The sequence below is a fragment of the Argiope bruennichi genome, chromosome 5 (assembly GCF_947563725.1).
Source record: "Argiope bruennichi chromosome 5, qqArgBrue1.1, whole genome shotgun sequence".
NCBI classification, from domain to species: domain Eukaryota; kingdom Metazoa; phylum Arthropoda; class Arachnida; order Araneae; family Araneidae; genus Argiope; species Argiope bruennichi.
In genome coordinates, this window is record NC_079155.1 from 21976668 (window position 1) to 22003230 (window position 26563).

At 26.5% G+C, this 26563-nt stretch overlaps 1 protein-coding gene across 7 annotated transcripts in view; it reads left to right on the forward strand.

The window, feature by feature from the left end:
- The window catches only part of LOC129969372 (retinal-binding protein-like), a 58636-nt gene that overhangs the window by 30150 nt on the left and 1923 nt on the right, over window positions 1-26563 (forward strand). For 6 of the 7 annotated variants that reach the window (XM_056083920.1, XM_056083919.1, XM_056083922.1 and 3 more), the window contains 11 exons: window positions 1271-1342; window positions 4519-4594; window positions 4729-4772; window positions 8937-8999; window positions 11274-11367; window positions 12448-12542; window positions 16054-16126; window positions 16912-16992; window positions 18798-18884; window positions 20465-20571; window positions 24603-24915. In XM_056083920.1, coding sequence (XP_055939895.1) covers window positions 1271-1342; window positions 4519-4594; window positions 4729-4772; window positions 8937-8999; window positions 11274-11367; window positions 12448-12542; window positions 16054-16126; window positions 16912-16992; window positions 18798-18884; window positions 20465-20571; window positions 24603-24915 — 1105 coding nt within the window. The remainder of the gene's footprint in view (window positions 1-1270; window positions 1343-4518; window positions 4595-4728; window positions 4773-8936; window positions 9000-11273; window positions 11368-12447; window positions 12543-16053; window positions 16127-16911; window positions 16993-18797; window positions 18885-20464; window positions 20572-24602; window positions 24916-26563) is intronic. The other variant, XM_056083923.1, reaches the window with a different exon arrangement.

Sequence of the window (26563 nt, forward strand, 5' to 3'; positions counted from 1 at the left end):
AGAAAAAAAATATCTAATTATCTATCTCTAAAAAATATCTATTACAATCGGTTATATCGATTGCGAAAAAAAAATGATGATTGAAAACATTCTTTTATACTTTATTTGGATCAATTGGATTAGATGCAAAGTTTTTTTTGTGTAAGATTTAATATGAAATGAGAAATACTAGCAGCCTTCAGTGCCTTGCTGTTTGCCCGTTGTATTCTTTACTCATATCATCCGACTTTAAATAAATGCCAATTTAGAGAAACAAAAGAAATTTTTATTTAAAATAGTAGAAAAAGTTAATATTTTTTTTAAAAAATTAAGTATATTTTGATATTTTTTTTTTATTATAACGCTTTTACTTTTTGTACTCGGTAAAGTAATTCGATGCATAGTTATTCATCTAATACAAAGATTTGTGTATTGCTCTAAAAATAAATATACATAATTGATTCAAGCCGAATTTTTTTTAAAAATCAATGTTCCTTTTTTTGACATTCTGTAGCCGTTTTTAACAAATTGAAAAATAAGTAAATAAAATGCCAAAATGATGTCTTGAAAGGTGAAAAAAGGCACCATCCTAGTGCAAAGGGTAAAATTATACTATAGACAGGTTTGTCTGCAAAGTGGTAAAAGAGATTTAAGATTAAAATTCGGGAATTGATCTAAACTGTTATTAAGATTCAAGGCTTTAATAATAAATTTAATTGTAAAATAAAATTTATTTTTAAAAATTTATTTTACAATATTTATTTAAACTGCTGAGTGGAGAAGACAAGATAACGTTAATGACATATTTAGAGAGTCATGATTTTTCATATAAAAAAAAACTTAATAAATTGATTGTTTTTTTAATTATATATATATATATATATTGGTTTATATTGTAAACAAGGACTACTTAAATTATTAATTCAAATAGTAAAGCGGAAGTTTTTTAAATAATTGGTATTTATTTCTTATCTTTAATTTGTATTTTTTAAAAAAAAATTCTATAATCAGTTTCTTTCGGTTTACTGGATGGTTCTATGTAGATTTAAAATTTATTAAATTTAAACAGCTAATTGATAATTAATTTTAGAAGCATTAAAATAAAGAAATGCTATCACAGAAGGATGTGAAATATAGGGTAAGCATATGCCCTTTAGGAGGTTGGAGTAAGTTAAATAGCAAAGTATAATAAATAATAATAAAAGATAGGAAAAATAAAAATTTCTTTCTTTCATGCATGTAGTGTTAATATCTAGTCATCAAATTAAAATAAAATTCTTTTATTTTTTAGGATTTATCTTTTGCCCTGGCCATAACGAGGATGGATAGCATCACCGAAGAAGAAAAGAAAGTTATTAATGAGGTAAAATATTATTTTTTTAACTACCTACTTATTTCTTATGAAACAATATATTTTAAATAATTCTTCTTTCTTAAAAAAATTATACAATTCTTAAAATGCATTTAAAAAAAATATCAAATGAAGAAAAATTTTCATTTAAAAAAGTGTATAAGATGCCTTTTGAATTGAGATCCGCCTTAAAGAATATTATTTTGTAATATAACAGGTTGTTGTTGAAGTAAACGATTATTTTATTATTTCAATTAACTACCTCGTTATTTCTTATAAAATAATATTTAAAAAAATAATTGCTTCTTCAAAAAAAAAAGTTATGGAGGTATAAAAAGTACATGCAAAGAAAACTATGAAATGAAGAACAATTTTTATTTTAAAAAGTGTATAAAATGCATTTTGAAAAAATGAGATCTGCTTTAAAACATAACATTTGTTGATGTGATAAAAGATTACTTGCTTCATTCTATTTAACTTCCTATTTATTTCTCATGAAATAATAATTTTGAAATAATTGCTTCTTTTTAAAAAAAAAAATGGAATTCTTAAAAGACATTTAAAGAAATAAATCAAGTGAAACCAATTTTAATTTGAAAAAGTGAATAAAATGCATTTTTAAATGAGATCCGCCTTTAAGAATATCATTTTGTAACATGACATATTGTTGAATTGTTGATGAGGTAAAATATTCGATTGTTTTTCTATCTAAATTTCTAATTATTTCTCATGAAACAATATTTTTTAATTTATTACTTGTTCTTTTCAAAAAATAATAAATTTATTAAAAATAAATTTAAAGAAATGCATTAAATGAAATATAATTTTCCATTCAAAAGTTTATAAAATTAGTTATAAAATGTGATTAGCCTTTAAAAATATGATTCTGTAACAGAAGAAGAATTCCATTGTTAAAATACACTGTCATGATAAATTGACATAGTGAACATGCTGCCGATAATCTATAAAACGCTGATTTTTTATTGAATGCCGATTCAATTTCTTGGCAAAATATGAAAAAAAAAATTTGAATAAATTATTTATTTTCCATTAGCTTTGTATGTAATATTTAGATATTAAATTAAATTGACTAATGCTACTATAATAGAATATAAGGATGTCATAATAAAATGTTGCAAAATAATAAATGTTTAAAAAAAATGTAAAAGCAAATGTTGTTTAGGAAAAATAATAAAAGCATATCATCAAGCATCCCTTATTTAAAATTTGCTAAAGAAAAGGAAAGTTATTCTAAACAAAGTTTATTCCATTCTCGCGAAGGGAACAACATATGATCCTACTTTCTGTATCAATATAGGAAATGACATTATTTTTAATCGTGAATAATATTATTTTTTTGTGAAACTTAATTCAATGTTACATTTTAAAGTCTACCAATTTTTCATTTGATATTGCACAGAATATCAAGGAAATGAGTGAAATAATAATCGTTTCATACATTGCCTGAAATCACTTAGGCATTCAACTAAATATCTGATTACAAACGTTTCCTGAATTTGACACAACAAATGCCAGTAGAAAATTCAGCGTAGAAGATTTTCTTTTAATGAGTCATACTTCAGATATCCTCAATTAGATAAGGGTAATTGCGGAATAAAACCTGAGTTTTACTCGGTATATTCCAACAGCATACTTATGAAATCGAAAACAAGCAATTCTTTGCTCAAAATTATTTATTTTCCCAAGTTTCTTTATGCTCTACGTCCTTTACTCTGTACACATAAAATATGTTATCCCAATTATCCCAGACATATTGGCGCATGTCATTACAGTTCTGTAGCATATTCAGTTGGAAATATAATTACATAAATAGTACTTTAACACATTCCCAGATGAAAAAAAAAATGAAAATCGAGAGGAACCATTTTTTTCCCTTAATCTCACAATAAATACCGGGGTTTTACTCGCTATATTTCAAAAAAAAAATATTTATAACTAGGAATCCTTGCACAAAACAAAAATATGTCATTTATTTCCCTTGTGATTACAATTTTTTTCGATGCTGCCTTTTCGTTACACTGTGTACATTAAACATAATAGCCCAATTATCCTTGACATACTAGCGCATGCCATCAAGAAATTAAAAGAAGAACACGTAATTAGCTTGATTACAATAAAAATTACAAATATAGCCGTGATTTGTTTTAGTGGAATTTTTCTCAATTGTTTCCCAAGAAAAAAAACCCATCATTATGGCATTAAGGTTAATATCGCCACGCAATTCTTAGTGAAAAGTTCGAGACTGGATATAATCCTAAGTTAAAATCCTATCCATAGATCACCGAAACACGCAGATCCAATATACCCACTTCCGACATAAATATCAAACATCAACAAAATTTAATGGGTAACGTCCTTGTGCTGATGGCATGTGGAGTCAATATTAAGGTTCAAGGCTGTGATGTCATCTCGATAATTAAATTTCAATTAAGTAATTACAAGATCAGTCTCTGAATGTCAATATGTAATTGCAAACAGGAATCGATCAAACATTGATAGATTCTCTTTAAGGTAAACTTCTTTAACTTTATTGCTTTCTTCTTAACTTTATTACTTTGAAGCATTTTCACAAGCCGTTAACGTATCATGATCAAATTTGTGGAATTTGGCGTATATCATGCTGTATAAAATGATTAAAATGTTTACTGTCCTAGCTGCTGGTTGTTGACATTTAGGGTTATGATCATGTGTTTAATGCCATAACTTATGGAAATAATATTAAGTATATCATGCTGAACCTAATGATTACTTTCTTAGTTCATGATTGTTCATGGTCTTGGTTAGATCGTAGTGTTTCCTGTTAAAATTTATGATTGGAATATGGGTTTTATCATGCTGCATGCAATGGGTTAATTGTTACTATTTTAGCTCATGATTACTTTTGAAATGTGCATCATTGAGAAAATACTGAATAAATGGGCGTCAATCAGTAGCAAATGTGTGTTTGATCATTTTAAAAACGCATGTACATAGATCCATTGTACTTGTGAACAGTAACTTCTGGTAGCCATATATTTCTTTGTCAAGATCCTTTCCAACACTTGTTTATGTTCCAAAAATCCCAATATAAGTTTGTAAAATCTTTTAAAAATAGCATGTATAATTCTTTCTAATGTAAAGTGTCTATGTAGTTACACATTGATAATAATTTTCTTAATATTTTTTAGTTGAAAAAACGGACTATAAATGACGTGACTCCAAAATTGCTGGAAGATGCGTCTGTTTTTTACCGGTTTGCAAAAGGTATTTATTACATCTTTGATACAATCACTACAGTATTTAGATATATTTTTCTTTATTTGCATTACAAAATAAAAAGAATACAATTTCCTGCTGCATGCAAAGAGTTTTAAACATTATTTGAATTTCGTTTTCAGCTCGTGATTTTAATCTGGAAGAAGCGGAAGCAATGCTGAGAAGAGTAAGCAATTTTACATGTTTTTATTTCTAATTAATTTTTCTTTTTCATTTCTAAATTTCATGTATTTAAAATGCGATATCTAAATCACATTTTTTACTTATTACAGAAAATTCTGTACTTTTTTTAAAAAGTACAGAATCGTCGAACAACTGTGTGTTCACAATGCGATTTCAATGATTTTCTTATTTAAATTTATTCCTTTAATTTAAATTAAACATCGACTCAAAAGCAGAATTCACATATAGTTGAAAATTTTAAAAAAGTCAAAATATTTCTAAAAAGGTTCTGTAAAGCATATTAAAATAATAGTTAAATAAAATTTAGAAAAAAAAATGTATCATAAAATAAATTTAGAAATTCTTGTTTTAATATACTAATAATTTAAAAAAAAATATTTGAGGTTCAAAACAAAATTATAGAGGCGTTGAGGTTACTGCACAGGGCATATAATTAGCAATTGGATTCTCAAAAATTCCCTAAAATTTAAAATTTCATTACAAATTTAATAAAAAATTTAGCTAGAGGGACTTTATCAATGTCACATATCTAGGCAATTTTATTTTACCTCCAATTTTTTAAAATATTTATATTTGGAAGATATTTTTATATTCAAAAGGAATATCTTTATTTAATCTATTATATTGTTATTTTTTGTAGAATTTTATAAATTTGTATTAAAAAGGTATAATTGGGCAAAAAAAAAAAAAGATATTCAATTGTTTCGATAAGATGAAACAGTAAGATCCTATGAATTTATTATGAACTAGAACATTGTTGCTGAAACAATTAATATTTTCAGCTTATAATAAATTGAATTTAAACAAAATATAAGAAATGAAGTAATAAAATTCAGTAATAACAATATTAACCTTCTTGATTTGCGAATTTGATTTGTTAACGCATATAATTTTCTACCAACAGTTCGATTTAACATATAATGTATTTTAACATAATTTGATAAAAATGCGATTTATCTCAAAAAATCTCGGTAATGAATTTATTCGAATTTTCATTAGATGCTTGAGCTAACTAAAAGCGAATCGACACTGTTACACAAAAAAATATCGAAATAAAACAATAATTGATACTATTACTTAAATAATAGAATTTCGAAATTAAGTGATTAATATTTTACTTAAATTTATATGAAAACAGCGGGTTGCATCAAAATAATATATATATATATATATATATATATATATATATATATATATATATATATATATATATATATATATATATATATATATATATATATATATATATATATATATATATATATATATATATATTAGATAAATCTCTTATCTTAGTCGGAACAAAAGAAATCACGAAATCAAAATTTCTGAAGATAGAGATTTCATCACTTGTGATTCTCTCCAAGTTATTATATAATAATATCTGACTGAACCGAAATAAAAAAGGACATATTAGATAATACTTTTTTATGTTTATTGGAGATTAAAAAAATGAGAATCTGGTAAAAGTTTCTGAAGATAAAGAAAAAGAAATATCAAAGTCCTCTAAATAATCTTTTTAAATAAACATTTTTTTCTGATATATTTTCAAGTATCATCATCTTCTTTATGTAATACCTGCGACATATTAAATAATGGAGATAAGTTTGGTTTAAAGAGTTAGATAACTAAAACTCCTATTCCTATATGAGAACGATTTAAAAAAAAATATATGAATTTGAAATCAATTAAGGACAGAAATCGCATTCTTATCAATATTTATCCTGTGTATAAAAATTATTTTTGCGCAATTCAGGAATCATAGAAGAAATTTTGCTGGATTTCTGTTAATTGCGATTGAAAATTCATGTTATTAATTCATTGGGCACGCAGACGATCCAAAATCAGCTAGCGGAAGTGGTTTCCCCTAAATTTTCTTGCATACTCTGATCAATATGCGTTTATATTATTAACCGCATGCCATTGGGAAATCATAATTATAAAAACACTTATTAACGTCCGATTTTTGGTGAATTATTTCGGCGATAAATCGCTAGGAGGAGTTTAATAATCAATACCAGTATACTCAATACGAATTGTGTAATCCTTTTTTTCTTGCAACTGTTATTTTTTAAAAGACATTTTTTTTTTTTTTCAAATCTGAAAACATTAATAGAAACATCGCTCAGTTTCGGAACTTTATTGATTTAAGTGCTTTTCATTTAGTGTGGCACCAGTTAAATATAAACGCAAACGCACTAAATTTTTCTTGCTAAGAGCACCAAAATTCGTTTTAGTTGTTATTGATAGAATTGGGCGAGTTACCGCTATGATTTCGCATATTTTTACTTCATCGGGTAAGTAGTATAGAAAAAGTATAATAATCGCCAAAAAAATTAGAATTCGAGGTTTCAACGAATCTCCACGCTTTAGACTTCTTGGAGTTCCAAAAACGCATTTCTGGAAAAGGTCCGTCTGTCTATCTGTGAGAAATATAATTCAAAAACGTTTTGAGCTAGACAGTTGAAATTTGATATACTGCTTTAATACTAAATTTGCAGATTTCTTTCAAATTTTGAAGAAAAAAAATCGATCCAGAGGAAGTCCATCTGTCCGGCTGTTCGAATATAAGCGAACACGATAAGTACAAAACGAATAGAGCTACATATATAAAATTCAATATACAGATTTAACATCTATAGTGAACGAATTTTGTGCAAAATCCAACAAAGGTTTGATCATCTGTCGGTCTTTAATTTCAGAAAGAAGAAAACGCGATAATTCAAAAGCGCAGTGACTTAAAAATATCAAATTTGGTATGAGATTGTAGTAATTACAAATGCTACATTTGGTAATTTTTGATTGGTGACTACAAGAGCAGTTTTGTGTCAAATTTTGTTTCAATCGGTTGTAGAAAACATGTTTAAAACACAAATTCGATTGTTGGATATTGTTAAGACCTGCCAGGGATTAATCGCCAAGTATCTCGCATGGATTCAATAAAAATGCTAAATTCACGCCAAAAGTCAGTATTCGGTTACTATTGTTCGCCAATGCCATGCAATGCGTTCTCTGTCTTAACAAATTTATTAGAGAGTACGCTAAGAGGTTTTAAGGAGATCATTCCCGCAGGTTACCTGAAGTTTCTCTAATTGAAAAAGTCCTTAGTTATTGATAATGGCGCCGGTAACGTTAACGTTTCTTTTCAAATGAAATACAACTCCTCATTTTGTCCGTTATTTTGCACAGTACGAAAGCTAGCCAAGGAACTTCAGAGAAAAGTTTCATCTTCATTATACCTTTTATTAATAACTAATTTCCTCTTCAGTGATTGGAGTTGCTTCATGTAGAGAAGTCAATGATATGATTTTAAATGTTTTTCCTGTTCTAATCCATACTTTCATGCTTATCTGCTAGCGAAAGGGATTTCTGTTATCTGGTCAAAATATTATTGATAGTTGAGTGCACGTTTGTTGTTTATTATTTCATGAAAGCTGCTGATTCTATGAATGCGATTTCTTAAAAGAAGATAATGCTAGGACACGTTATTTCTGATAATATGTTTGTAGACTGACTAGTGACTGAATGCTATCTAGATGATAAAATTCTAATAAGTTTTAACATTTCGAAATTTTAGGAGAAAAGCAGATAACAGAATGTTACGCGACAAATACCAAGATAACTATTCTATCCCAGAACCTACGTCTAGAATAACTTCAACATGTGCCTTTGACTCAATATTCAAAACAGAAATATAATGATAGATAATTTTTTATTTAATTTGTTATATATTTTAAATAGCTTTATAAACTAAATCCATGTTCTATCTTGAAGCAATTATGCAGAATTCACATGGCTAAATAAATAATAAAAAATATGCACAAACACGAATACATGCACAGGCCTCATGGATTTTCATATTTAGTTACTCATGGAATCTTATATTTTATTGAAGCTTTGAAAATTATAAACATCTTCCTAGTTAAAATAATGATCTATATTTAATTAAAACTTAAGAATGAAATTTGTAGTAAGATTGTTGCATAAGATGATTTTTTTCTAGTCTTTTATTTATATATTAGTCATAGATAATACTATTTGAGTCTCTAGATCAAACAAGTTACATATAAATCACGTAGATATCTAGCTAATGTTTTAAAAACAGTTAATTTATAATTAAATAACGCTTATTCTCATCATTTTATAGCATTTATCCTGGAGGAAAGAATTTCAATTCGATACTATACTTACAGATTATGAGCCGCCTGAGGTAAGTGTAAACATTTGTTAACGTGACATTTATACACTGAAATCTTGCTATGTTTTTATACATATTTTTGCATTTTGTGATGTCATCGATATAACTCTGTCTTATATGGCAAATTAACATAATAACATTTATAGTCTGGGTATTTTTTTGAATTATATCTGTTTATACGGCAATCGTACTGGAAATTTTTTTAAAAGCTTTACAGAGCAGATTAGTAAACATAAAGCTACAAAATTTGGAAACATTTTTTTCTTAGGTAAAAATTGTCAATAAGAAATGATTAATCAAAATAATAATTCGATTCCAATTAAAAATCAATTAGATAAATTAATGTTTCTTCTCAATAACTTGAGAACAAGTTGTTATGAACAAACCTTTTTATTTATTATTTGTTATAATTTAACGAAGCCGTATTTATACCGAAAATAAAAAAAAAACAGCTGACAATTTATTGAAAATATCAGCGAACGTTCTCAATATTAATAATCGAAAAAAAAAGTAGAAAGCAGGTGTTTATTTGTGTAATGCATAGGCAGATGTTCGAAAAGTTTTATGTCTGCACACATTATGCTTCGTAAGCTACCCAATTTTCTGAAAAAAGACAAATATTTTTTTAAATAAATAAAGTTTGCTTTTCCAATTGATTCCTTTAACATTTCTCTTCTACAAATATTTAAAAATAAAAAAATAAAAATGCAACATCAATTATTTTAGTACAATGTTTCTTCTTGTTTTAGAGAATTTCTAAAATTATTTTAGGCATATTTTGCAACATTACTTTGGAATCACCTTTACATTTTCTTTAATAATATATCATCAAATTTTTCTTCAATGTATGCCATGTACTTCATTAACTCATTGTTTTGGATTGGATATTATTAAGTCTTTACTAAAACCCTATTGGTTTCAATTTCAAAATGAGTCAATCGAAACAGAAATACAAAAACATTTAAATTTTAGGAATGAGTTAAACCTTGGATAAGTGTATCAATATGATAAGTATTTCCTTGATCAGAATCAGAATTTGCCTATAAATAAGAATATATATGTATATATAATTTGAGGCAAGAACTTGGAAAACAATTATTTGGCATATAAGAATATAATAAAATCGCGTTTAAATTATTATTAATAATATATACCCAAATTTTTCTTCCATGTATGAAATGTACTTTATTAACTTATTGTTTTAGATTGGATATTATTTCAGTCTTTACTAAAATCTTATTGTCCTGAGTTTAAAAATGAATCACTGGAAACAGAAGTACAAAGACATATAAATCTCAGGAATAAAATGGACCTACGATAAGTGTATACGAGGAGTGCGCTAGTTAAGAAACTCAATTTGCATATAAATAAGTAAAAATTTATATATTTTGAGAACGAACTTGGAAGACATTTATTTGGCAGAAAGAAATATAATAAAATAATGAAGTTGTCATTCATAACGAATCTAAATATACATACCAAAATAAGACACTCGAATTTCTAGTCTGAAATATTTTAATATGATAATTTTTAAATACTGATTTGTCATGTCTTATATAATCTTTAAAAAACTTAGTTGTAAATTATAACAACAATACCGTACATAAAAAAATATGTATTTAATTAAATCATAATTTAAATTTGTATAAACACAGCTGCAACTGAAGTAATGAATCGTAGAAATGTTTATAAAATATCCTAAAAATAATTTTCAAAATCATTATGAAAACATTTATTGAATTAAAATTAATATTAATGAAAAACTAATGACTGGATCTGTTAACGTGATGTAAAAATAGTGCTAATCCATTTAATGTAACTCTGTATGTTTTTCCAGGGTTAATTTCTTATTATGCTAGGCCACAAGTTCTTTAGAATGTTATTGTTATCATCATTAAATTATACATCAATTTCTAAAACTATTTACTTGCCAGTACATTTCTTTTATTCTAGAAAAATTAGTGTTAAAAACAGTTTTTATTATATTATTATATATTTACATCATGTTTTAAAACAGGAAATATTCGAAACAATAGAAATGGAACAACATTACTTTTAATTAGTTTAAAATGGCATATTGTAGCGTTGGGAAAAAATGTATTAGCTTCTACAACCACTTGATTCCTCCAAGAATAATAAAGCCAACTGCGAACATAGCATTCCTTTGAGCCCTTCAACTACATTTAGCTCCATAATTTTAAATATTAATTCTTTTTTTACCAGCTTAAGATTTGATAATAAGGACTCGATAATAACTACATTAGGATTTAATTATCTATTTTGAAGGTTCTTAAAAAGTATGGAGCTTCAAGCTTAGTTTGTTTTGACAAAGAAGGAAGTGCTGTAAGGCTTCAAGACTGGGGTCATCTAGATGTGAAAGGTATGCAAAATTTCCTTCCAGATTTTTGTAAGTTTAATAAATGCAAATGAAAAGTGGGTATAGTTTTCTATCTAAGAATACAAAGGCAATTTATTCTTATGAAACTGTAACGAATAATTTACATGAAAAAATGGGATAATATAATTACAAATATGAAATAAATAAAAATAATTATATTTTTAGAAAAGTAGCACATTGAGTTTTTAGTATTCTAAATTTTTAAATACAGAAGCTTTTACCACAATTCTTGAAAATTTTAATTACATAATTTAATGGAATATACAGCGTACCCACTATAACTGTGACTTTATAGTTAACCTCTAAACAGAAAAAAAGTATATGCTTGCAGTTGAAAAGTGCTCTAAAGGAAGTAAAAGATTGTATTTTATATTGCTTGAATTTAGAAATGTACTTCTGAAAAAATTATGAAATCTAAATTATTATACATTACCTAAGTACTTATTAATATTCAATAAAATATTGTTGACAACTTAACATTCTAAACAAATAAGTTCTAATTTTTTTTATAAAATAATTATCTTTATAAAATTATTTCAATAAATTATAGCCATATATCACACAAAGTGAGTGAGTGTATAATCATGTTCTGTAGAGTTCCTCAAATAATTCCCTTTTTTCCAATTTAATTTATTAATTAACCTGTCTAAATTATAGAGATAATTACAATTATCCATATATATTCAGAATTACCCCTGTATGTTCCCAATTATCCAAATTCCCCATTTTCTCTTCCCTTCTACTTTTGTTTAATATTCAAAAGTGTGTACAGTAATAATAGTTCCCAATTACTCTTCCTGATCCCAATTATTCATAAATCCAGTTTTCTTCTCTTGAAACTTAGTTCAAATCGAATATTTATGGAACTATCAAATTCCAAAATTATATGTATTATGTTATTTATTTTTGAGCTTTACATTTAAAAGATGTGAGCTTTTTATTTTCTTTCAATATATATGCTATGTTATTTTATATTTTTAGATTTACAGCATATTTATTTTATACTTATATTTCATTCTATTCGTTTGAACTTTATTTTGCCATGTCTTACACCATTTTCAGGCATGTGCAATGCTGCAACAAAAACAGAAGTGGCAAAATTTTGGGTTTTCCTTGCAGAAAGGGATCGAGCGGAACTGATCAAGAGAGGCGGAAATGTATAATATTTTTACTTTTTTATTAGAAAACAATTATTCAATTTTATTGTTAAATTTCTAAATTATTAATAATTTGCATTTATTCTGCGAAGAAAAATTAAATCTGAATTAAAGTTTAGAATATTTAAAAGTTAAAATATAAAGAGAAACTATTCTTTTTTAAGCTTGATTTAATGTAATTTAAGTTAAAATAATGAAATCCTTGAAGGATTCAATATAAGAAAAGAATTTCAAATTAGTCAAACTGGAGCTGTTTTCATTATGAGGAAATTTTCCCAACATTTTTTCAATAGGTTAGGCATAGGCACATTTCTTGTTACCTACTTGCTTTAACATTTAGCCAATATTCTTTTTTAAAAAATTTTGTTTAAAAGGGATATTTTTAAATAATATTAAATATTAAACATATATAATTTTTGAACAAAAAAAAAACATACAACGGATGCAAAAGTGCAACTATGCAAAAATTTGATCAATCAAATTTCTAAAAAAGATAGTAAAACTTATTCTAAAAGCCACTATTTCCACATATAACCTTTTTCAAAATATCTGACAAAGGTTAAAAGCCTTTTTATTAAATAGGGATATTTGAAGCATTTTTAACCTCATTTTTAGATGAAAATTATTCAAAAACTTGATATGAATAAAAAGATTTAAATTATAATTTTTATATATAATGAAAAAAACTTTTTATATATATACAAGATATAAAAATATTTTTATTTAAACAAGAACTAATAATATTTTTTATGTATAATCAAGATTTTTTTGTATTAAATTAGGCCTTTTTTATAACTCTCTATCAAAATAAATAAATAAATACAGACCAGATTTCACTTTCAGTAGAGTCAGAATCAATTATCAGCATATCATATTTGTTTGATTTATGTTCTGGGTGCGGGTTAAAGTCAAATTTAGCATTTATTTAAAATTCCTTCAAATTTATTGTTAAATCAAAGATTATTATTATTATTATTATTTTTTGGAAATGTTGGCCTTTTTTCAAAGCGTAACAGCCCTGTAACTTTACAATTCTTCATCACTGACTTATATTATAATTCATTTCATATATTGAATAATAAAAAAATGCATGCCACATTCAGGCATATATTTTAAATAGGATTCTAGTAACTGCATTTGAAACATGAGAATTTATTGGAAACAACATTTCGAAATCAAGGAATTTAAGGTTTATGCTTTTAATTTTCAAAAATTTTAGAAATTTGTAGATCATTGAATTTTTTTCCTAACGAAATTCCTTTTTATAAATATTCATTTTTTTAAAAAATATTTTAATCAGTATTTTTTGTGATGAACTGTGCAGCTGTCAACCAAACTTTACAAATTTCTTCTGACATTTGTCTTGAAAATGCGTATTTATAAGCCTGGAAATACATTTATCAATTAAAATATAAATTTTTTCATTGTCTTTAATGTCAGAACTATTGGTAAAGCAAAATACTTCGGGGATTAAAAATTATCTAAATTTGCAATAATGTCATCAGAAGCAAAGATAAATTAAAGAAAATGAAATAGAATAGAAAAGAAACCTAAATAAAACTGCAAAAAAGTACTTATTTATAATATCGTTTGCACTTTTATTTTTAGCTTTAATTTCTATTGAAGTATTTGTATTACAATTATAATTATCACAGAAAAAGTAAAAACTATTTTAAAAATGTATAAGCGAAATGTTTCAAATAGCCTAAAAAGTGCGTAATTTTCAGTCAAAACTGCTTTTTTGAAGCAGATGGGTATTTGAAAATTCTCTAACAGCAGCAATTAGCAAGAATGGTGTATACTTTGACGCACATATCATTAAATACTCATTGTCGTGGTATCTGTATAAATATCCTATTAAATATTGCATTGTCATTGTCAGGGTATATTTTTACTATGTGATTTGTCTTTTACTCGAAGATTTCTGTTTGCTGTTCTACTTCAAATGCTTCCTAACTTTATTACGGATAAATATTATATAAATATTCTAGGTCCTTCCTAGATAATGACATAAACAACAAGTATATCTGATTTCATGGAAATATTTTGTAAGAATTTTAGATTTTGTTGTTTGAAAAGGGAATATTTTAAAAATCACATTTTGGGAAAACTGATTATAAAGGGTTTCTATGATAATGCACTCAAACAAAAAAAATTGGATTTTTTTTTCAAAACTTGCAAGATTTTATATGATATTTTTTTATGTTTTTAAAAAACTTCATTTTTTAAAATTTGAATTGTTGGACAACATTTTCCTCGTTGTTTGCTTAATCTTAATTAACATATATAGGTCAGATGAAATAAATTTTCTTTCCTAGATTCAAAAGCGGCAAATATAAAGATAATTATAATTGGCCATGAATCTATTGTCAATTATTACAGCAACAATGGAAAATAAGTGTTTGGCAATGATTAAATAAGATCTAAATTTGGAACAAGGGCAAAACTAACAAAAAAAATTTAAAAAGTATTCAGATATAATATCTCATATGCGTTAAATGCTATAAAATGAAAAACAAATTTATATTAAATAATGGAAATTTATCCATATCATATCATTAAATACTGTTTTATTTTCAATTCTTAAATTCCTTTCAGGAGTACCTAAATAATCTTCTAATCATCGTAAAAACAAAACAGTTTCATCAGGTTTAGAAATTTAAAATATTCTTCTTTTAGATTAGGCAGCAAAAAATTTATTATTTTTGTTAAAAGAAATCTGCTATAAAAGCGGATAAATTCCTTACAGCATATTTACACAAAAGAAAAATATTAGAAATATTGCATTAATAAATTCCCGATATAATTTTAAAATGTATTACGAAATTTCTTTGTTAATTAAAATTTTATAATTAAACATAAAATCATGCTCTAAATTTTCATGAAAATTAAAATAATTATTAGCATTTTTTAGCGGATTATTAAAAAAAATGAAAAACAATTCCTGAAATAGCTGGGTTTTTCTGTATCAGATACTTAACACCAAATCAACAGAAATGAAACGATTCTTTGATTCGATTCGATTTATAGTTCCCCTCACCAAAGATTATTCTTTCAAATTTCAGTAATTAATTTAATGACTATTCCGTATTTTAATTTACCATTCTCAGTTCTGGTTAGCTAAAAAATAATATAGAAAAAATTCCTGAGTATAAAATATTTCTTTCCCTTCGGATTTCTGGCACTAGTCGCTGATTTTCCATTGTCCTATTCACAATGCATTGCAAAGTGAATGGGGGCGGAGAGAAATGGGAAAAATGAATGTGAAAGCTTCGAAATGAATTAGTTTTTGTGATTTTCTTCCCATAATGTTACTTATTATTTCATAAATGTTATAATTAGATATTTCTGTCTCTATCTCAGTTTTTATTTTCTTGTTTTTCATTAACCTTGTTGTGATCTTGTTATTAAGCTCTTTACTTATACAAAAGATTCACTATAGACTTTTCAATTATTCATTATATAATGTCATGAAAAATTGAAAATAATTCTTATTTTATAAAATTTCCAGCTGGAAAAACCTATATTTTCTCCAGTTTATGATTTAGAGGATATGACATATTCAAAAGCTGTTAACATGAGAGGTAATTTCCATTCTTTTTTTCAGTACATTGAATTTTTATGTCTGCGTTTAATCACGTATTTTGTAACGTCTGGTATTTGCTCTATAGAATCTACCAATATACAGTTATATGATGGAATTATATGGTAGCCAATTTTATGCAAAGTATAATACAGATTTATAATTGTAGTAATAAAAGTTTTATGCTAAATTTCCTCCATATATTGGGTATTTAAACTCATCTTCTATCATCTCAATGTACTTGCAAATGCACTTTAACGAATATTGTTTCCTGAAGTTAATTTCAATTCCCTACTGTCAAAAAGTCCTACTTAACAAAGTCCCTACTTTCAAAAAGTCCTACTTATAAAAGTCAGTACTTTCAAAAAGTCCCATTTACCAAAGTCCCTACTGTCAAAAAGTCCTACTTACCAAAGTCCCTACTGTCAAAAAGTCCTATTTAGCAAAGTCCCTACTTTCAAGAAGTCATATTTACCAAAGTCTCTACTGTCAAAAAGTCCTATCTACCAAAGTCCCTACTTTCAAGAAGTCCTATTTACCAAAGTCCCTACTGTCAAAATGACCTCTTTATCAAAGTCCCTACTGCCAAAAATTCGTACTTACCAAAGTACCTACTATTAAAAAGTCATATTTACCAAAGTCCTTACTGTCAGAGAGTCCTATTTACCAAAGTCCCTACTGTCAAAATTGATTTACAAAACCTGAAAATATATATAAACAGGATAAATAGAATTTTTTCCCTTTAAATGATGGTAATGTGACATATTTTTATCCATCCATTTTCAGGTCTTCAGTATTTATTGTATGGTGTGAAAATGCTTATCGACAATTTCCCTGAATGTGTCAAGACTATAACCATCATAAACGGTAAGAAACTATATATATATATTCCATAATACTTTTATAAAATATTTTTTAGCCATAAAGTGTTCCTTAAATAACCAAATACACTGTTTTCCAAAAATTAAAAAAAAAAGTAGAAATAGGAAATCACTCGATCATAAAAAAAGGAAACTTTGCTACAAATTACCCAGCATAATCCAAAAGGAAAAACTGTCTAAAAAAATCATGAAAATTAGTAGAGCTGCTTTTTTTAAAACCATTGCATTGCAGCCGAAAACAGGCTTTAAAAGAAAGTGAAATATGCACTGAGAAATTTCGGTATAGCCTTGTTTTGGATATGAGCATGTAAAATCAATTATCTGAAAAATTACAGTTTCATGGCATCGACCGAACAAATTTTATGCAGCAATCCTATGCTTCAAAATGGTTGGATGTGAAGCCTTCAGTAGTGCATTGAATGTGGACTTCATTTGCTACACGAGCAATGAGATTCTAGAAAGTAAAACCGAGAAAGAACTTCGTTCATATGTCACAAATAATTGCTATTTAGAGTTAATTCCAAGTAGTACATAACTAATACACCAACCTGTCTCAAATCTTAATTAGCTTGGAATATGTTGTTAGAAATGTAAAAATTTTGGACGTAAATGTCCTATCTAGCTCAAAGGGGGTAAAAATGAGGGTTGAAATTTTTATTTCGCTATTACTTTCTTAATGAAGATAGAAAAAATCCAATTAATCAAATAAAAGCCTTATTAAGAGGAACAACTTTTGTATTTAAGGTTTTTCGATAACTGCATTGTCTTTTAAGTTAGGGTGTGAAACGTGTTTTTCAAGCCCTCATTTTGAATATTCCTAACATCAATAATTTATGTTGCCAGATATTAATCTTGATGTACTTTTACCTTCCAGCTTGCCTGGAGGATTTTTTTTTGTATAAAAAAATTAGTTACTAAATTTTAGCTCAGTAATGGAACATTGTTTTGTTTTATTTATTTTTTTAAATATATTGCATTTTCCAAATTCAAAATTAATTTTAATTTAATTTTTTAATTTGTAATACTTTAAAATTAAATAAGACAGTTTTTTACAGGAACCTCATTGCGTCTGTCACGATTGAGACTGACTAGTGAGCATTATGCTATTATTGTAGATCATTCGGAGACATTTATGCAATTATGAACTCATTATTACTTTATATATTTATCTTAAAATGCACATGCTAATTGGCTAAATCCAACAATTATTCTATGTGCAATAGGTTTCTTAGAATACTAACTGATTTGGAGTAAATGTTGACTTAGTCTTCTGCTCATCTTTGTGAAAAAAGCCTATATTATATATGTCACGTGAATTCTTTAATGTGGAACTCAATGACACACACAAAAAGTTGAGCTAAACCAATTTATTCACTCAACTCTGAACTGAGAACACGATGACTGACAGATCTGCTTTTACACTAGCAGAGAAAGTTCCAGAATACTTTTCTGGAGACAGTGAGAAAAGTCCAGAACACTTATCTGGTAAACTAAAGAAATGTCCAGAATCTTCTGGAACATGAAATAAAGGAAAACATAAAATCAAGAAATTAAATATTTACACAGACTGTGAATCGCATTGTCTCTAGCGGGATTCGAACTTACGATCTCTTGATTAAGAGACCAGTGCTATGACCATTCAACCATGGAGAGTCGACTACATTTTTTTAATGCGGCAATATGTTGTTTCGAGATTGGTTTGTTTTCATTTCATTTAACATCTATTTTATAATTTAATATTTTAAAAATAAAAAATAAGAAATGATTTTCTAATTGTTTCTATATTTTCAGCTCCTTTTTATTTCGCTTGGATCTACGCAGCCCTAAAGCGGATCCTTCCAACTACTGTCACCCAAAAGATGCGAATATTTGGCACTGGTAAAGTGAATTATAGCATTTAATTTTCTTTAATTTTATACTTCAATCCGCCCTAATATTATGCTCAAACATGATAACTATTTCATTCATTTAACATGATAGTGTTTTTTATCCGGTGTGTTATTTATAAATTGTCGTAAAGCGTCGAGTGATGTACCTGTAATAAAACACTCTAAAGAGACATAAATTTGGCATTTTGTGTAATAGGTGCTTATTACCAAAGAGATATTCAAAATATCAGTTATATTTTTAATTAATTAAATATTAATCAGAATTTAACATTTTTTTTCTAACACTTTGGAGCAAACCATCATGCTAAGCAATTTTTACAATATTTTGAAATTAAAAAAGCTTGTTATAATTCTAATTATATTTATGTGCACTTTTGATTTGATGGAACAATATTTGTAAAGGCATATTACTTTCAATTATGGAGACAAACATGATTAAAAATCATAGAAAATGTTCTGCAGAAAAATTTATTGAAATTGGAGCTACTACATTTGGCAGATATTTACATCTTGTGTAATAAGAGCTCGCTTAAAGATGATTATTAAAACTTTAATAAAATGTCTAATAACAAAAACAGCACAAAAATATAATTCTAATTATATTTATGTGAAGTTTTAACTTGATATTTATAAGGCACATTATCTGCAATTACTGCAACAGTTATGATTAAAAATCTATAAAATTCTCTGCTGTGCAATTCATAGAAATTAGATTTTTTTTTTTTTTTTTTTTTTTTGCATTTGGTAAATCTTTATACTTTGAATTATAGGCTCTCGCTTAAGGATTCTAATTAAAAATTATTAGAAAATCTAACGATTTTACTTATAATTCAGGGGCATAATATCACAATAATATAGAAACCATTCTTTCACTAGTTTAAAAGCATTGATTCCTCAGCGATATTTATTCTTTTGCCATACAATTTTAACAAATAATTCTGAAACTATCAATCATTTTTAAAACACAATGATGATGATGGATTCTATAATATTATTATGTATGATGACTCGTACTAAAGCTTCGAACCTCTTTAAGATATTTTTTTATTAATATTGAATTAGAAAAAAAAATCAGGCACATATGAGAAAATTATAAATATTGAAATATACAAAATTTTCAGGGCCGCGGTGGCCTGGTGGTAAGGTCTCTGCTTGTGAGTCGTAGGTTTTTGACACGATTCCATCAAATAACCATCGTGTAAGGGGGTCTGTTGGATGTTAATTCCGTCAGATCAAACGTCCTCCCGCAAGTGTCGTGCGGTGTGGACAGGGGGGGAGGGGGCCAGCTCAGGTGTTCTCCTCGTCATCTGACCGCGGTTCAAAACTACGAGGTCCGTCCCAAAATAGCCCTAGCATTGCTTCACAACGGGACGTTAATATAACTAAACTAAATACAAGATTTTCAATCCAGATATAAAAATCTGTATATGTTTTAATTTTTTATCTTTCTTGAAATATACTCTTATTAATATTTCAAGAAAGTGAATATGGTACTTTTCAAATATGATGATTTTTTAAGATCTTTTTGTCATCACTTGATGACAAAAATTGTTTTCTTTTTGGATTCAGAAGATTGGAAAGAAGCCTTGTTGAATGACGTGAACGCAGACGATTTGCCGGCTTACCTCGGAGGAAACAAGACGGATCCAGACGGAAACCCACATTGTGAAACCATTGTGAGTGTTGCATGATTTTCTTCGATATTTTCAAAATCTGCAAATTTAATTGCAAAATAATTTTTATTTTCTATTTATTATGCTTTCTTTGTTGAATTGTCAATTTCGTTTCCTTGAAAATAATTTTGTTCAATTTCTAAAAGCGGAATTCCATTGGGGGGAAGCACCTCGTAAATGAGGATCAGCAGCTTTCGGTATGGTGTTTTGTTCTCGCCACCTTGGTTGGTACAAAAAAAAGTGCGGGGTCGGTTACCTCAAATCAATGACGGAACTACTTCTCAAGGGAAGAATTGCACCATGGATGGTGATGGCCCATAGGACTCAACAATAGCTCGCTTCAGTTCTGCTGTCGCGGCAGTCCAGTTATTCAGTTTTTTTCCGTGTGCCTTCGGGTGGGTCGGAGTAATCAGTTAAAGGTTCAAAAAGTAAAAATCTAAAAAAATTATGCTTTACGATGTTTGATAAAATATACACCCCTATACATTCTCTTATAATTTAAGAGTATGGAACTTTCTTTGTTTGGTATAATGTAAAGAACAGGGAACTTTTTGGAGCTTTTCTAGTTAATCAGTTGGACGTAAATTTGAAACAAATTAAAATTAATGATCTAAATCTAAAGGGATTGAACTGACTGTTCTGGACAGTGATTCAACAAATGAAAGAAATCTTAAAATTTGCTTCAAAAACTCATTTTAAATATAATTTATTTAACTTGTTCCTTTAATTAATTAATTAATATTATTATCATCATTATTGTATTATCTTCAGACAGAGAATTCAAAAATTGAATTTACTCATTCAAACAGGTTTAAACCGGGGAGTTTCTTCTAAACTTCAATGCCTCTTTCATTTGCAAATACTATGTTTACCCCTTCTATTATTCCAACTCAAAATAATTCAAAGAATTATTTTTCCCATGTTTTAAATTTACAGAGAGAAACTTAAAAATATTTTAAAAATAAATATCAAGTTGGTAGTCAAAAACGTAATATGCAATCTGAAATGTATTCTTTACTTTGATACTTTTTCTGTTAAATCTTATCTTTTTATGAAGAACAAATTATGGGTGGCAACATTTTTGTTTGTAAACAGAAGCCAAAGAGTTTTGGGAAACAAAAATCATTAAATTTTCACCCATTTGAGAAAAACAATATTCTTATTAATCGAAACATAGGATCACCTGCACTATACTTAGAATAAATTGCTCTTGTGGTTTTACAGAAAGTGATTTTAATTATCCGTTGCAATTACTTCAGTAAAAGAGAAGCTACCCACAATAAACAATGTCTTCGTCGAAGGATTAAGTCAATGTACTCTTTTATTACTTCCTGTTTTTCTTCATAATAAGTTAAACGACGCAAAACGCCCTTTTCCATCAAAAGCATCTTTTCCGTGAATTTAAACTCATCGGTTTGGAACGATTTATCCATTTTTCTAGAGCTTTGACACTTGACTTAGGTTATAAAAAGCACCCATTGTTTTGTTTTGGAAGTATTGACATGTATTTCATGAATATAGCTATTGCAAATTGTTTGTTAAGGCTTATTTTATTATCAGTGAACATTGAGTAAATAGGGAATGTTACAAAAGTTATATATTGTAAAACGAGGGATACTAAACTTAAATCGAAGAAAACTTGTATATAGTTTTTGTGGTAAGAAACATGAACTTTGAGTTATATTAATTTATTATGGGTAAAAAGATTAAATACAATTACTTCTTCATTAAATTTTATTCACGAAAAGCTTCTCGACAATGTTTAATTAATTAGTGTAGTGTCTTATATTTTCATAGAATTAAAATGTTTCAACTTTTATAAAGTTTGTCAACTTTCCTGAATGGTACAAATCAACTCGTCTCAGTACCGATGCAAGATTACATTTTTGTGTTTTCTTTTTATAATAGTAAACAATTATTAACTAAATTAAATTTTTGTAAATGTTCATCTAATACGAGAAAAAATATTTAATAATATAAGCAAATAAAAATAACTTACTTCCAAAACTGAATTTATTAAATATTACTAACTATTACACTGTCAACATACCATGGCATCCTCTATTATAGTTTACAAAGAAATAAACATAAATATATTAAGGCATTTTGAATCATTGAAAAGTAAAATCGAAATAAAAAGATTTCATTAGGGAATTTTAAGTAGTAAATTAAGTTTTTCTTTTATAAAATTAACAAAAAAAAATACTTTAAAATACCACTTCATTTTAAAAAAGTTATTGAAAAACCGCATTTAACTTCACATTTATTTCCTTTTTAAGCTTGCATAAATTGAAAGATAAATTAAAATGAGTAAATAATTATATAAAAAATTTATCCATCTAGCATTTATTTCGGTTAAAAATTACTAAATTACTACAATCATTAAATAATATGAAAATAATTATGCTTATTTGTGAACAAAATATTTATTTTATCTATTTGGGTATGAACTATAATAACTATACTTATAATACGAACTATACTCTACATGCCTGCTTTCAGAACTTAAAAAAATTATAGATCCAGAGATTTAGATTTCGTTTGTGAAGGTCAGTATTTTAAATTATTTCAATTTATTGCTAGATATCGAATAGAAAAATAGACACTCTATTGTTTACGGAAATGTGATATTTGACTTTAGAAAAGGTTAACAAATTATCCCATGCCAAGTGTCAATGATCAACATAAACAACAATATAAATAATTAACAGCAAAATTTCCTTTTATTGTTTACTAGTGATTATCATGTCATTTATCAATTATGAGTCAATGACCTTCTTATTTTCCTTATAATATCTTATTTAAGTAAGAGTTCAGAAAGGTATGTCTAGAATTTCTGAAAGAATTGCACAATATCGTAGCAATTCATTGTAAATCAATATGATGCTATCATGAAAATTCCCTCTTCATATTATTTAAGAAGAAATAGTTAAATATCATTAGATAAATTAAGATTGGCAAGAAATTTTTATTTCTATATTGAAATAATATGTTGCATTATGAGATTTATAATTTTTTATACCTAATTTTGCTATGCAATTATCTGAAATAGCAAGAATAACATTTTGCCCAACATAACTATTTGACATTAAAAAAACTGCAATCAATATCCCTGTAAATCTGTAAATGGCAAATCTTATATTTTATGTAAATGAACAAAGCCTTTTTTTTAATGTCTAATTTTATTTGTGCCAGAAACGGCCACATAATTATTCAATTTAGTGATTCAAATTAAAAATAGCATTAAATTTTCCTCTAATTTCTATATCAAATAAAGTATAATTTTGTAATAATAATAATATTATTAATATATATTTCTAATTGTAATATAATGTAAAAATTTAGTATAATTTTCAAATAATTATATAATATAATAATGGAATAGTTTCTTCATAATAATAATATAGTAATATTATCAAGTATTTCTACTTGAGCAGATGACAATTACAAAATTATTCAAATTATGGATTGGCATCATTTTAAAACTTTTAATAGGTTTCGAAGTCGTAAAAAAATTCCATAAGAAATATAATATTAATTGTCATTTATTGAGGAATGTTTGGTAGATGAGAAGAAATAAAAATAAAATTCACACTTTTAAAAAAAGAGCTGCCAACAACAACAGTGAAATAAAATTAATCTTAGAGTAAATTAAATTTTCAGATAGAACATTTAATCCGCTTTAAAAAGATAACGAATTATTGAAAAGGTAACCCAGAGTATTTATTTATATTCATTGAAAGTGAAGCTTCAAACAAGCAGATTAGTATCATTCAAACAAGCAGATTGTTGAAGTGTAGCTTCAAACAAGCAGATTAGTATCCCGATGGCTATTTTTCATCCTGAAAACAAATGTTTAAAAAAATGCAGACGTAATTAAATAAAAATAACATTTGAAACAAAAACATTACATTAAACAGAAAGAAGAATCATAATATCATTCATTATCATTTAAAAACATTTTCAAACTATTCATTTCTTTTCACAGAATTTTGCAACAATTAATGAACTTTATTACTTATTTTATTTCACAGATCCAACATGGGAAACCAATACCCAAGAGCTATTACAGACAAAGTGGGAAGAGAAGATTGGCTCTGGCATCTGATGCTGAAAAACTCACTGTGTTGCCGTTCAACAAAGAAGAAATAACTTTCGAAGTGAAGGAAGAAAATTCTTATATTGAATGGGAGTTCGAAATTAAGAAAGGAGATATTGAGTTTTCTTTGAAATACAAAGCAGACCTTTCCGAAAATTCAGAGACTGTGGAACTCATTCCTAAACAAAGAATCGATACCTCTTTCGAATATGAGAAGGGGTGCTTTAAATGTGACAAAACAGGATACTGTAAGTATAACCTTTTCATGTTTATATAAAGTTTACAGAAAATGTTTGCACAAGAAATAATATTGTTTATAAACTAATTAATAACTAAAGTGAAATAAATTTATAATTTTGCTTATGGTGGGCAACAGATACCAGCTAAGATATATCTTTCGATATTTTTATTTTGTTATTATACACAAAAACATAAAAACGTTGCATTTTTTAGAATTTTTTTTTTTTACTGTTTTCTGTACTATTCATGACACTAAAAGCTCATTATAAAAAATAAATTTAAATAATAATAAAAATATTAAAAAATAATTTATAATTTAAATAATAATTTTTATAAATTTAAATAATAATTTTTTATAAATTTAAATAATAATTTTTATAAATTTAAATAATAATTTTTATAAATTTAAATAATAATTTTTTATAAATTTAAATAATAATTTTTATAAATTTAAATAATAATTTTTATAAATTTAAATAATAATTTAAATATTAAAAAAATAAATTAAATGATAATATTATGAATTTATGTATTCTCCACTCTTTCGAAATTTATTCGAACATTATTTTAAAACAAATGATATCTTTGCATGATTGCCCTTACAAATAATAATTTAATTAAAATGATACATTCATCTTCTTAATAATATAGCTAAAACATTTAGCGATTTTTCTACCTTTAAAAAATATACTAATAGTACTTTCAAAGTAAAAATCACTATATTCAAGCTGTTGGACGATATTTAAACAATACTAATATTCTGAAAATTGAAAAAAAATATAGTGAAGATAAAGGAACAATATTGTAAATCTTCATGAGTTATCAGGATAAATTCATAACAACTTTGAAAACAACTGGTTATTCGATTTTTTTTCAGTTTCCAAAATGTTTTCTATCGCACTAAGTGCGCCATCTATATTCCTTTAAATGCAGTAGAAATACGCAGAATGATTTTGTCGATATCTTTCCTATTAGAAAATGTCTTAATTCTTTGAAACGATGGAACAAGCAAATAAAAAAAGCTGCGCCAAAAAATGACTATTGAAATTTTTGATTTTTGTGTCATTTTTTAACAATCATACAGTTGTACATTAATCAGTGCCACAACTCTCTAACCTGGGTGGTATTGTTGGTTGATGAAACAGAATGGAAGAATTGATAGAAAGATTACATAGGGAATCACTTCTCTTTAAAATATCTTTTTTCCTTTTTAAAATATATATTTTATTTATAAATGGTTATTGAAAATTTGAAATAATAAACTGTCAATAATAAAACCCTTTACATTTTCCGGTAATTACTTTATATTTTACAAATTATTAACATAATTCGAGCTATATTTCAATCATAAATATAATGAAAATGCCATAGAATATTTTAAAAAAGTCTTATTAGTTTCAAATTATAATCAGTAATTTCAATCTAAACTCAAGTCTTGGATGCATACAGTAAGGCTCTGATGAGTTTGTAGTGTGTATGGGTGAGTGGTTGCTGCGTCAAGTGAGTCTGACGACTTTGGTTGCGGGTAGATGGCGCCACAACAGCTGTACGAAGGTTGAAGGTTCATCGTCCGAGGTCACCAATTTAGCGAATTGGGTGCGCGAGGATAGAACCTGGGATCTCGTGGTTTGCAGTCCAGTAACATGACCATGATAC